Genomic DNA, 14,088 nt, shown 5'->3' with positions numbered 1-14,088 from the left:
AGTTGTAACATAATCAAGTATAATTGGCAATTGTTTGGCTTTAATATATAACTATTGGATTTAGATGTTTGAACACCAAGAAGGCTTTTTTAAATCATATCCATTATATGATTTGACCATCCCCATCCATCTGGAACTGCTAATGAAAAACTCTTGCTCAAATCCCAGGAGTTAATAAAAAATTGAATTAATAATAAGATATCTAATTCAGCATTTTATTAAATTAAATCTTAATTCAGGTTATACAATTATAAATTAATAAACATTCAAAACAATTTATTTATTGGAATGTATAAACAATAATATGACTAGTTCTTACACATTACAAAATATGACTAGTATTAAATTACAATTAGTCAGCCAATTTAAAAATATGATTTCACTAATATAGGGGCTGTCCATAAATTACATAACACAAATATGGTTGAGTGGTATGCAGGTAATCTTCACAATGCATTACATGGGAGTAGGAAGTGTTTACAAAAATTCTTTGTAATGCTAGGATATCAACCCTTGAGTAACAGAATGATTCAATTTTATTTCTGAAGTGCATAATGAACCATATTGTTTATGACACTGCTTTGAACATTTTACATGATTAAAATAATGTAACATTTACTACTCTACGCTGTCTGTTATTCCTTAGTACAATTAAGATGATAGATAGGTGTTGCATAATTTTGGAATGGCTGTGTGTAACAGCTATTGTTGCCATCAGGCCAGTTTTCACCCGGACAAGCCAGTTTTTAAATTCATGGTCCAGATTAATTATTAATTTGTCCGGTTTTCATAGAAATTGTGAAATTACAATGAAACAAAATAAATTTATAAAAATATTTGTGAGTATTTTGCAAATATTAGGTTTGTACCAACACAAGTCCCTAACTGATTTAAAACTGGCATGCACATTCTTCAGTTCTTGACTGTAAAATGGTGCTTCGTACGATTTCTTACAATGCACATTCCTCGGTATAACATCCTAATTTTAAAATGTTCAGGCCAGCAATTTTGAAAAAGATGGCAACACTAGTAATAGCATTATAGAGCATTACTGGAGGTAGGATGGTATTTGAAAAGTGTAAATATAGCATTATGTAATTTATGGATGATCCCAAAGGATTTAATACTGTACTTATAGGAACTTCATAAATGTAGGTAAAAGTATATAAAAATTCAAATAATAATTTCTTATCAATGTATAAAATTGTTCTAAAATAAATGTATATGTTGTACAAAATTGTAAAATATTTTCTGTTTACAAAATTTAGAATTAAATTGGACAACAACAATGACGATCAAAATAGTCTTCAATAAATTTTTCAAATGCCTAAGGAAAATATAATTAATTAATCTATTTATAAATGAAACAAATATTTAAAACAATATATAACAAATATATTTGAATCTGTTAGATTCAAATATAAGATTCTAGTTCTTAAAAATTCAGACTCAAATATAGGAGTAAAGATTTTTTATTTTTTATATTTGAATCTAACAGATTCAAATTTGCTAACAATTTTAAGACTATTTTATATTATTTCATTTTTATGTTAGAAGTTACTATACCTCTATTTCTGCTAATGCAGCAGGATCTATTTCAGTACGCAAAGATACTTTTTCAACACCTAATCTCTCTCCATTTTTGCTCAAACTACCATTTTCCCCTTTGTTGAAATAAAATGGATTGGTCAGAGTCCTTGGCCTTATCATCTGACCAGATTCAGGTCCTTTATATTCATCAGATTTTACTCTCTTATGTCCACGTAGTTTTACATCTAAGAAATGCCCTATGACACGTAATGGATTCTTCTTAGATTTTCCTGTGTCTTCCATGTCACATAATAAATGATTTTGGCAATTCAATTTTTCCCCTGGAAAATAATTTTGTATATTAATATATTTCTGCTAATTATATTTGCATAATTTTTAATTTTACTCTTTGATAAATGAATGTTAGACCCATCATTTTTCATGAGAATTCTCTTTTGTTTAAATTCATTAAATATAAAATTTCTTAAAATTTATTTTGGAATTCTAAGTTAGAAGAAAATTATTATTATTCCATTATAAAATAATTATATAATTACTATAATTGTACTATATTTTATATTTTTATAATTTTTTAGAAAGTTTGAAAATTTTAAAATAATTCTATCTTTAACTTTTATATTTTACTAGATTTAATTGAATAAATTTTTAAAAACTCATTAAACAAGTCCAGTAACAAATTGATTTAACTAATTTTTTATTTTTTTAGAACCATTGATGAATTACATTAACATACATGGTTTCAAATGCTATTCTATGTTGATATAACCTGAATAATGGCCAGATGACCAAGCAGTTAAGCTGGCTGCCTTCTAATCTGGTGACCTGGGATCAAAATCAGACAGGTTGAAAAATCCCAGGAATTTTTCAACCTTATTCTACTGGATCTACTGGATATTAATAAGTTGGGCTCATCCCTCACACTCAGTTGCTTCATTGTGGGCCTGGCTGAGTCCATAATAGACTTGCTAAAAGAAAAGTCTTCTTAGTGCCCACAGGGTAGAAAGAGTTAAAAAAAAATGAACAACATTGATCTTATATTTTATTGAATTATTATTTTTATTTTATACTGAGGCTTGTAAGATTGATCGCTTTCAAAATGCCATCAATAGTAGTTAAATAAATATCTTGTTTGATTTAAAAGAAATTTTTTTTTTGAGTATTTAACATCAACTCTGCATTTTTGGATTATATGTTTATCTTACTTTGAAATTATTATATTATAAATTCATAACAAGTTATGACAATTATTTTGTCATAATAACTTGTAATATAGAAATTATTTTTAATAAAGTATGAAAAAACACTAAATTAATAAAATTTAACAAATTAATATACATTCTACTGTTTTTGAGTTCATCTTAAAGAACTTGTACAAAAGTTCTGTTGTGATTTAAAATCTCCAAAGAAAGATTAACATCATTATTACATTAATGTTATAAAATATGAAATACAAAAAATACATAAACAAACATTTTTAATTTATAAAACATGAAAAATACATAAATAGTTTTAATATTTAATACTTTTTTTGCATTCCATTAAAAGTATTTTCAANATAAATTTAATACTGCAATAGTTTTAATATTTAATACTTTTTTTGCATTCCATTAAAAGTATTTTCAACATTTTGTAATTATTTTTTAATACTTTTCTTATTTTGGAAATTTTGAAAATGTGGGAAACTCAAGATTCCAATGAATTGTAATAATAAAAATTGTTGATATAACAACCCTGCATTTTCAACAAAGTCACATCACTGTTGAATCTGTTCAATACCTTGGATGCACCATAAATAGTGATGGAATTCAACCTGACCTAGAAAATATTTAACCATTCCTAGGAGTAGCTCAGTCGAGAGGGAGATCTGAAGATTTTTCCAAGCCCGGAGAAAACTTAAGAAACTTTAATCATTCCTACTCCAATAAATAAATGCTATTTTTATTAACAAAAAATAAAATCTTTAAGACTTCTTTTTATTAATAAAGGAACATTCTATGTATTTCATTTGTTAAAAAATTGGCAAAAGAGGTCCACCCAACTCCTTAGGCCCCATAAAGCTCTCAATAGCCATCTAGGAACCACAAGTTTTTACAGCTCTTTATATAGAACAGAGGTGTCCAACCTGCGGCCCTTGAGCCACATGCGGCCCAATAAATGTGTAAACAAAACTGACAAATTTTTTTATTTATTTCAAATGCATAAATTCAAAAAAGACTAAAAAACTCAAAGCCTTAAACCTTTATACATATTTTATTTTTGAATGGAAAGGAAATATTTTCAAATACTTGGGAATGTGTGAATGACAAAGGTATACTAAATAAAGCTGTAGTTGTGACTCAAAAGAGTATAGAGTCAAATTCGGGGAAAGGAGAGAAAGGCCAAAAGATAAAAAGTAGTGAGAAAGGTTAAATAGACCTTCTGTTATGCACATATTGACCCTTAATTTTTCAACCTTCCTCACATCTTTATCTTTCGTCCTTTCTCTCCTTTCCGTGCTTTTGGGTCTATAATCCTTTGAGTCCCAACTCCAGCTTTATTTAGTATTCCTTCCAGCATTGCAAGATTTGGTTACTTTGCACCAAATTTGACTACCCTTTTATTAATTTGGTGTAAAAAATATCATTTGGCACATTGGCTACTTTTTGGGCTACATATTATTTATAAATATATTAGTTAAATAAAAATGCACTTTAAAATGGTGTTTCGTCGTTTTTTATTAATTACAGACTCAAATAAAACAAATATTTGTGTTTGTCAAATAAATGTTTGTTTGTCTCCTTTATAATAATTGAATTTATCTATTTCTAAGTAAAAATTGAAAGTGTCTGTAGAAGTAATTTTTTAAAAATATCCTTTTTTATAATAAAGTTTTAATACTTATTACTATAATCTTGACATGCTAATCTTTAAATATACAAGTATATTTAAGGATTTGGCCAAAATATACTTGGGCCACAAGTACAGTATATATAATATACTTGTGGCCCAAAACTCCGTGACTTCTTCCAATGTGACCCAGAGAAACAAAAAGGTTGGACACCCCTTATATAGAACTTGGACCATCTTTCCCTTCCATTAACTGAACTGACTATAAAATTTTTTTTGATGTATTCAATAGCTGCAGTTTTGGAATCCCAAGTTTTGTTGCAATCTTCTCCTTAGATCACACTTTATCTCTGCATAAATAAGATTGTCCTCAAAAGTTGAAAGTCTGCCTGAACAGAGTTCATCTTTAAGAGAAAAATTTTCTTTTTAAATATAGCAAATCATTTCTTACAGACATGTAATGAAAGAACACCCTCTTCATAAAGATTATATACACTCCTAGTTGCTTCCTTTTTTAAACTCATACAACATAACATGCCATTAATGCTCTTTAAGATTATCCACTTTCTGTTAGAAATACAAAAATTCAAAAATAAAATGTAAAATGTTTCCTTTAAATCAATGATATCTAATTCAATAACAATTACACAATCATATTGATTTTATTTTTGTAATTTAATCAAAATTTTCTTTGCAATTGAAAATAGAAAATATTTAAACTATAACTGTAAAAGAATAGACTAATTACACATAAAACTATTCGTGTGTCAAATGAATTGCAACAGCTCTTAAAATTCCTCTGGCAAGCACAATGCTGGCAAAGTTAATGTAATGCAGTAAATAATTTCCAGATGTCTTACATCATGCTTCTTGTTTATCTCTGACAACACATGAAAGAAATGTTAGGCATCTAAAAGATCTTAAAAGAAGAAAATAAACTGTTATTTATTTCCTTCATTTTAATTTCATTAAACAAGAATTATTATACAAAATAACAGGAAAAATTATACAAAATATATGGTATTGCAAATGAAGCCACCTGGGTCTGAGTAGTTTCTTGATTTTTTATTAAATAATGAGTAACCATATTGCCTTCAGATAAATATTGTCCTGCTTCTTTGATATCTTAGAATTCATTTACCTGGATGACAATTGTCATCCACATGACTAAACTCATGAATTATTTTGTAAATGTAAGCATCTGAATTTTTATGATATACAGTATAATTACGGTGACCATATTTTTTGGGAGAAAATAAAGGACATATCGAAGAAAATAAAAAAATACCTTATAACAGCGCTGTCCAACTGGCGGCCCGCGGGCCGTATACGGCCCGCCAAATAATTTTTACGGCCCGCAAGTACATTTTGCTATGAATAAATTTATGTTACTAAATTATTATTATTAATGTTAAAATTATTTTACTACCGTGTTTCCCGGAAAATAAGACAGTGTCTTATATTAATTTTTGCTCTGAAAAATGCGCTAGGTCTTATTTTCAGGGAATGTCTTATTTTTTCCAGGAAGAAGAATTCACATTTATTATTGAACAAAAAAATTCCCAAGTCGAATTTAGACGAGAGTGACGTATATCCGGTGTGTCGAACTGTCGCCTTTTTATAGCGTCAACATCGGACTCGCTGACCAATTAGTGCTTACTGAACCATAGCACTATGCAAATGTCATGTTGTTTATCAACCTTCTTGGCCCCCGAAATGTTTGGTAAAGGAAATATGGCCCGCGGGCTATGGTAAGTTGGACAGCGCTGCCTTATAAAATTCATAAGTTTATAACATTTATTACGAAAATAGTAGCATACAACAATGCATACATTAAAATTTTGAACAATCTGAATTATTACACATACACACATTGTAAAAATTTAAATAACATTAATTTTGATACTTTTCAGAAGAATTAATTTTTCTATAGCGCTGTTTTACGCTTTAAAGTAATAAAATTCCATACAGTTCATTTGAAAGTTCTGTTTGACAGAAATACATGCTTCTAATGTGCTTACTTTTAAATGTTTTTTTTTCATTCGTCCGCATATTATTCAGCAATGAAAGTATTCGTTCAACGGGGCATTAGATCCAGGGAGACAAAAAAAATTCTACGATTTTACAAATGGTTTTGAAAACAATTTCTTTTGCTGTAAAATATTCAAAAATCTCAATCCACCTTTGATGGTAGGGCTGGTTATTCTGTCACCATTCGTCGATCTTTTCGTTTGTGACATATTTTTTACATATGAAACTTTATCAAATAATTCACCGTCGAGTATATTTACGGACCAATGATTCGAAATAAAGATATAACTTTCCTCTACTTTCGCCCACAAAGGGATTTCGCATAATGTGACCCATTCAAACACCTTTATTTCAATAAAAAACATGTCCCAATTATTTAGATAATCCATGCACGTTTGATAAAATGTGTACACAGCATCATTGAATTTTTTGGCTTGTATATTTTCTGATTTTTCTAATGCTAAAACCACTTTTCTATTAACAATAGGAAGAAACTCCTCATTTTTTGTTTCAATTAACTTTAGCTTTAATTAACAAGTGTATCATCCACTAACTACAGAGTTAAAAAACTATCACAAAAATGCCCATAAGAGTGTCCACCCCCTGATACTGTCAGTGGGCCGGTTGGTTGGCGACACACTGCACTACTGCGCTCTATGTAGCAATGCAACGCTGATCGTGATGGCGTACACAAAACTAACTTGTTCAATATATTATTAAAAAAAATTTTTAAACTTTGCGTCAACTTTACAAAATAAAGGACAAAATGCCTATTTTAGAAAATAAATAAAGTTAAAGGACAGAGTAGTGAAATAAAGGACTGTCCTCTTAAATAAAGGACATATGGTCACTGTAAGTATAATGTATATGTTGATTTGTGAATTTACAAGTATTATGGAATACTAAATGATATCAAATGATTATGGATTTAACTTTTTAGTATTGTTTATTAATATTAAGTGTTTGTACTATACATGATATTGCATGATGGATAAATATCATCAGTTTATGATAAGCCAAATTGAGACAAATTGTATAGCCTATATGTGCTGGTACCTGTCAAAAATATATCAAACAAAATTAGATCATTTTACTTTGATATATTATGCAGTTTTTCAGTTTTGTAATTCCATTAGAAATCTTCAAAAATACTTTCAATCAACACAAAAAATAATATGAAGAGTAAAGTTTTACATATGTGGAATAACTCAAGACAAATCTACAAGAAAATCATGAAGAAAATATAGAGAAAGATTATGTGGCAAGCATCTACACAAAATTTTTGTAAACTATGATGAAAAACACAAACTACTTTGTCAATTTTTTCTCCAATTTCAACAATAATAAAAATTTATTTTTATGATAATTTAATTTGAGTTTGATTATTGACAAGAAGTTATAAGTAATAACCAATCTCTCATTGTATAATTGGCATTATTTTATTTTTTAGTTTTGTAAACTAATTTTTAGTTATGTTTTGTAACTATTCTGAGAATACAATACATATTGAAGATTTCTGATTTATTATGCCACCTCATTTTTATAATGATTACATAAAATGCTATTTTTGTGTGCTGTGTTTTCTTCATGTTTGGCATGGCAGTCTACAGTTAAAATACTATTTCCTGGAACCATATTTCTCAGACTATATTAACTCTGGAAAATATTTAACATTGCTTTCAGTCTGTTTAATTGTTACTAATTCTATTCAATTTTTTTAAAATTATAACTGTAAGTAATAATAACAATTTTCATATAATGGACATATCATATATTAACAGCCTAATTTATATTGATATATCAATTTATATTTGCTTACAAGGAGAGCCTACGGCTTTGGGGTAACGGATTTTGATGATCTTTGGTGTAGAGGTAGTACACGATGTGAGTGTACTACCTGTAAAATACTAAAGTGCAATACTCAAATATAATCGAGAAAATCGAACTTAAAGTTTTGTTAGCACTTTATATATNTATTTTTATGATATATTGATTTTATCTTAATTAAAAACATTGTATATATCATATTTATATACACCAATGTATTAAAAAACAAACAGATGTAAATTTATTGAATAATAAAAATGGTGACACCCATCTCCACATGATTAAATATATTACTTTCATTCAGGTGACTAACATACATTTAATCAAGCCCATTGTAGATTTGGTCAAGCCCACAATGGGGTGCTGGGTGATGAGGGATAGGGCCCAACATATCAAGGATGGATCACCTGCAAAACTTCCTGAGATTTTTCAACCTGTTAGGGTTTGCTCTTAGTCCCCCAGAACCAGGTAATAATACTGGTTAGACTAACTGGTCTAATCAGTATAAAGTGATAGGATGGTATAATACCTTAACCACTTGGCCATCCAGTAATCAATAGAGCACTGAGAAGTATACTGATCTACTAAAGGTTCAGTGTCAATTTCCATTTTTATAGTGACAAATCATAATGTTGACTTCAATAAAACTTCTAATAACCTATTTCTTTGCTTATTTTTTAAATTTTGATTCTTGAAAATGTGTATTTATATATATATACATATATATAAGTAGTACTAAACATTTAACTTATCTTCAAAGCAAAAATTTCTCAAACTGACTTTATAACATTTTACTTGCTAGGAATCATTGATTTGTTTGCCAAATTGGCATTTCTGAACAAAATTCATCTCAGGTAATAAAATCCTATATGCAATGAAAAATAAATAATAGGGCAAGATTTCACATAGGTGTGTGCATCAGTCATTTTCTATACCTATACACATAGCCATGGAAAACTGTTTTATAACTCCTAGTCTAGAATTTTCCTATATTGCATAGAAATTATTAAAACACTAAAAGAAAATAGTACATATTTAATTTGGTAAAATTCTAATGCCTTACAAACACAAAGGATTTTTAGTTATTTAAATAAACATAAGGCATTTACATACAATAAATTTAACTTTAAAACAACTATTTAAAACATTATACAATCAAATAAATTAAAATATTAAAATTGCAAAAATGTAAACATATATGAATAATAACAAGTATATTAAAGCAATAATCATAGAAGGATTCATGTAATATAAGTGCTGTAATACTATAATTTTTAAGCTATATTATAACTATGGTTTTTGATTAAATGTTTCTAAGTATCATGGAAAAATTTAAATTTTTAGCACTTATGCAAAGGGCAAAATTTTTTTATATATTTAAAATAGCTTGGTATAATTTGCATATACAATAAAACCTGTCTAAAATGGAACCTGAATAAAAAGAAATGTACCTAAACGAAAAATTCTTCCGAATGGAGTGATTTTCTATGTTAAATTTTATTATAAGCCAGAAACCTATCCAATTTGGAAATGGGAGAAGGTTTTGGGTATAAAGAACATAAACTGGATAATCAAAGTCAAATGTTTGCCAGATTAAATAAGGCTATATTTTCTTGGAAATGTGTGAAAAATTTGATGCATCATTTTTCACACATTTGTTCTCAATTCTCATTTTAATACTCTCAACTTTTTAGTTGAAATTACTTTGAATTAAATTTAATAAACCTAAAGAACAAAATCTGAAACCTGTTCAAAATGGAAACTTGCCAAAATAGAAAAATAATTCAGTATCATATGATTTTAGTTTATGTAAGTTTTACTGTATTTTAATTCTAATTTCTGACAAAATCTAGATATTATTCCAATTTATTTTGGAACTATTCAATAATATAAACAACTATAACAAAATTAGTCAAAAGGTTTCTTTTATGCTCCTTAATTTTTCCCATTTAGATACATGAAGTACAATTTAAATATGCTGTTTTTCACATCCATGAAGTCATTCCTCACTACTGTTTTATAATAAACTTTTAATAATCTTAAATGAGTCAAATGAATCTATTATTATATATAATTAAATAAATCATGAAATTTGAGATACATAAATATTTCTTCAGTGCATTTTGACATAATAAATGTTCTTAACTGATTTGTTATAGACAAGATTTTTTTTTTGCAGTCTGTTAAATTTTTTCCTATTTAAAAAGTTTTATTTAATGTTTTTTTTTTTTATCTGTTTCACATTAAAATCTTATTGCTTTGTTAATAACATTATACCAGTATGAGCCATTTATTTGCCAAATCAATTTACTCCACAAAACAAAAAGTAGAGAAATTGATACCAAATATTTTTTAAAATTCATTTTATAATTTAAATTTAAGTAAATGTTGTAGCATGTACACTGGCAGAACATGTACATGGGCATACCCAGAAGAAATGAATACAAAATGAAGTGAATTACGCAAAGTTTTATTGCTGTTTGGTACATGTTTCTGTAAGAGGAATGTCCACCTTGAGCATGGATAAACTCTTGGATCCTTGCAGGCATTAAATCAATAAGTGCTTGAATGTCTTGTTGGGGTATATCTCTCCATGCCTGCACAACTTGTGCAATCAGTTGTTGTACAGTGCACACTGGATGGCTATGAGACGTAATCTGTCTACCCTTGGCATCCCAGACATGCTCTATAGGGGATAAATCTGGAGACCGGGTGGGCCAATCCATGATTGCGACACTTTGCAAGGCCTGTCTTGTGATGGCAGCAGCATGAGGATGGGCATTATCTTGTTGGAAGATACCATTCTGGGTAGTGTTCATGAAAGGTATGACTACTGGATGGATCACCCTGTCCACATACTGGCGGGCAGTCATTGTGCCTTCAACAACCACCAACTCAGTCCTGCTGTCATAACTGATTGCCCCCCCAAATCATGACACCAGGAGTTGGACCTGAGTGGCATTCTGAAATCACATCAGGGTGGGCTCTTTCTCCAGTACGCCAGCGGACATGTTGCCAACTATCACATTGGCCTAAACAGAATCGAGATTCATCACTAAACATAACTGCATGCTATTCATGTGTCCAATTACATCTAGCAGCACACCATGTTAGCCATTGTTGGCAATGAAATCTAGTTACGGGAACACATTGCATGAGGGTCCGAGATCTCAGCCCAGCATCAAGTAATCAGTTTACAATTGTCCGTGGGGTGATTCTGGCAGTAACTACTGCTCGGATCCGTGCTGCTGTCACACATCTGTCAGCAACTGCCATCTGCACAATATGGTGGTCTTCATGTAGCGTCATCCTTCTGCATGGACCTGTGCCAGGTCTGCGAGTACTGGACCCTTCCTGCATCCACTGTGTGACCACTCTTTGTACTGACATTGCACTATGGCCAGTTCTTTGGGCAATTTCATGATATGATGCTCCCATTTCTGACATGCCAATTATCCGACCTCTTTCAAAGTCAGACATTTGGGTGTACGTAGTTCTCACTCGTCAATATGGCATAGCTGGTCATCAACATGTGGACCAAAAAAAGTCATGTTCCATAACACAATTCGCAACTTACAAAATTAACCACTACAGCAATTTTGCATACCAAATGTCTCCATAATTTCCATACCACTGTATGTACTTCACTTAATTTTTGATCATTCAATACCCTTCAAAAAGAGATTCTTTTGTCCCAATTTCATGTGGCTTCGACAATATTGGGTGGGTGTAATACTCAATTTCCTCTAGTGTATTTTTATAGGTAATTTTATATGCTGTTACTATGCTTTTCTGCATGGAATGTAACACACAAAATTAGTTATGCAAAAAATGTAAAAATAATAATAATTATTCCAAGAAATACTAAGGGAGTTGACTGATTTGACTTGTACAGCTCATATATACAATTTTGTATCTAATATTCAACTAGACAGAATTGTAAATTTAAATTTGTTTTACCAATTATAGGAATAAGAGGTTGGATACTCTGCTCTCATGAGCTGCAAGCAGAGCCCAATATATGATGAGCATGAAAAAAAAGAAAAAAAAATGTATTCACAAAATGGAAAAAAAATTGCAATTAAGTTCAAAATCATTGCTGATTTATGCCTACCATCTCATTCCAAGTTATTAAAATGTCATTGAATTATCTTTGGATAAATCTAATGTAAAAGGATCTATCTTACTTGTAGACAGAAGTGGCCCTATATATAGACAAAAAAGGTAATGCCTAGGACCTCACAATTTTAATAGTATATTTAAGTATTTAAATCATCAAATTGGTAATTATTGAAAATATAACTGTACCAGTAAATGTTTCATATGCACTATGATCATTTTAAAGTTAAAACTGATTAAGAGCTACCTCCAATCAACAGTATTTCAAGAGATAGTTTCTTCACTTTCAATCTTGTCCAGTGAAAGAGATGTTGCTGCAGAATTGCACATTTTTCTGTAATTGATTAACTCAGCCATACTAAAAGCAGGAAAGCAGTTTTGTAGATAAATTTCTATACACCTATTGAATTTTCCAATTAATTTTCAATATTATACACATTTTTATTACTTTATTCTATGTTTTATATTGTCTGTTTCTATATTAAAATCCAGCAACAAGTTGCATAACTTTCATGGCAAACTTTAATTAAAATTGTGTGTGGCACCATCTTTTATGAGAATTTATCTTAAAAACTTTTTATATTAATTATATACCACTTTATTATGTAAAATGTAATAGTTAGTATTATATAAAATAGCAAAAAGCCTAATTTTGAGGGTAGAGATAAATTTTTAAAAAAAAATTGCAAATGCTAACAACAAGAAAAATCTTAATTAAGTCAAACCCCATTTGAGATATAACAAGTGATTCCCTTTATCTTCCAACCCCTTTAACCTTTAACCATCAAAATTTAATAGCATAAATCCCCCTAATATACAAACCTCCCTGCAAAATTTCAAATTATTTTGACAAAAGATACAGAAATTATTAAACTTCAAAGTAGGTGAATAAAATTGTGTCATCCATCCACCACATTAACATCCATAAATACAGAAAAACCCCAAATTTTTATGCATTTCTCAATGTTTCAAGGTCCAGAGTCCAAAAATGTAAAAATCTTGGAGTCATTTTTGACTAATTACTACAATGTACTTTCCCAATGTATATAACAGCCGGGAAATTAAAAATGTTCATCTTATTGTAGGCCTAAATAAATCTAACCTCTACCTCCATTATTTTTTTAAGGCCTAACAAAATAAATTTTGCCTTAGGGCCTTGTAAATCTTGTAAATTCTCTACTTGTAGAATATTATGAAAATTTATTAAACATTCTATTGTTTAATTTAGTGTCATATTTTTTTAACTCTAAAAATGGCCTCATTGCCTAACCAACTACTTTTTTTTTAATGAAAAAGTTTGCTTTTTTATTTCTCCATTGTTCATTTACTGAAAAACAATAACACGTTATTTAAAAATGGTTATTTTTAAACATTTCTGTTGATTTCATAGGCATTTCTATTGTGATACAATTCACATAACATTCAATAGTCAAATGCTTTTGCACAAAGCCAACTCAATGGCTTTGTGATGCAAACTGAACCAAATAAAATCCATAAAAATGATATAGTTATTTTAGACTGTGTTGTAATTCTACTTAAATAACAAACAATGAGAAACAACTTTCTTACAATTTTTTACTATATATTCAATTTAGCTGAATATAAGAAATAAGTGCACTATTTTATTTGTGATAACTGTATAAAATTTATAATTAATACATTAATTTACAAAATTATAGTTTTAAAATGTAATGTATTAAAACTGAAAGTTTAACAAAAAAAAAAAAAAAAAAA

General features: G+C 29.0%; 1 protein-coding gene across 1 annotated transcript in view; it reads right to left on the bottom strand.

Moving 5' to 3' along the window:
• Nucleotides 1-242: 242 nt before the first annotated feature.
• The window catches only part of LOC111618420, a 30,785-nt gene continuing 16,939 nt past the window's right edge, over nucleotides 243-14,088 (bottom strand). The window contains exons 6-7 of the mRNA XM_023359958.1: nucleotides 1,567-1,871; nucleotides 243-1,327 (exon numbers count right to left, since the gene is read on the bottom strand). Coding sequence (XP_023215726.1) covers nucleotides 1,271-1,327; nucleotides 1,567-1,871 — 362 coding nt within the window. The 3' untranslated portion in view covers nucleotides 243-1,270. The remainder of the gene's footprint in view (nucleotides 1,328-1,566; nucleotides 1,872-14,088) is intronic.

The sequence above is a fragment of the Centruroides sculpturatus genome, unplaced genomic scaffold, assembly GCF_000671375.1.
Source record: "Centruroides sculpturatus isolate CEXI.00-Female unplaced genomic scaffold, Cexi_2.0 scaffold10, whole genome shotgun sequence".
In the NCBI taxonomy this organism is placed as follows: domain Eukaryota; kingdom Metazoa; phylum Arthropoda; class Arachnida; order Scorpiones; family Buthidae; genus Centruroides; species Centruroides sculpturatus.
The sequence above is the reverse complement of the archived record's forward strand: the minus strand, read 5'-3'. Positions and strand labels throughout refer to the sequence as shown.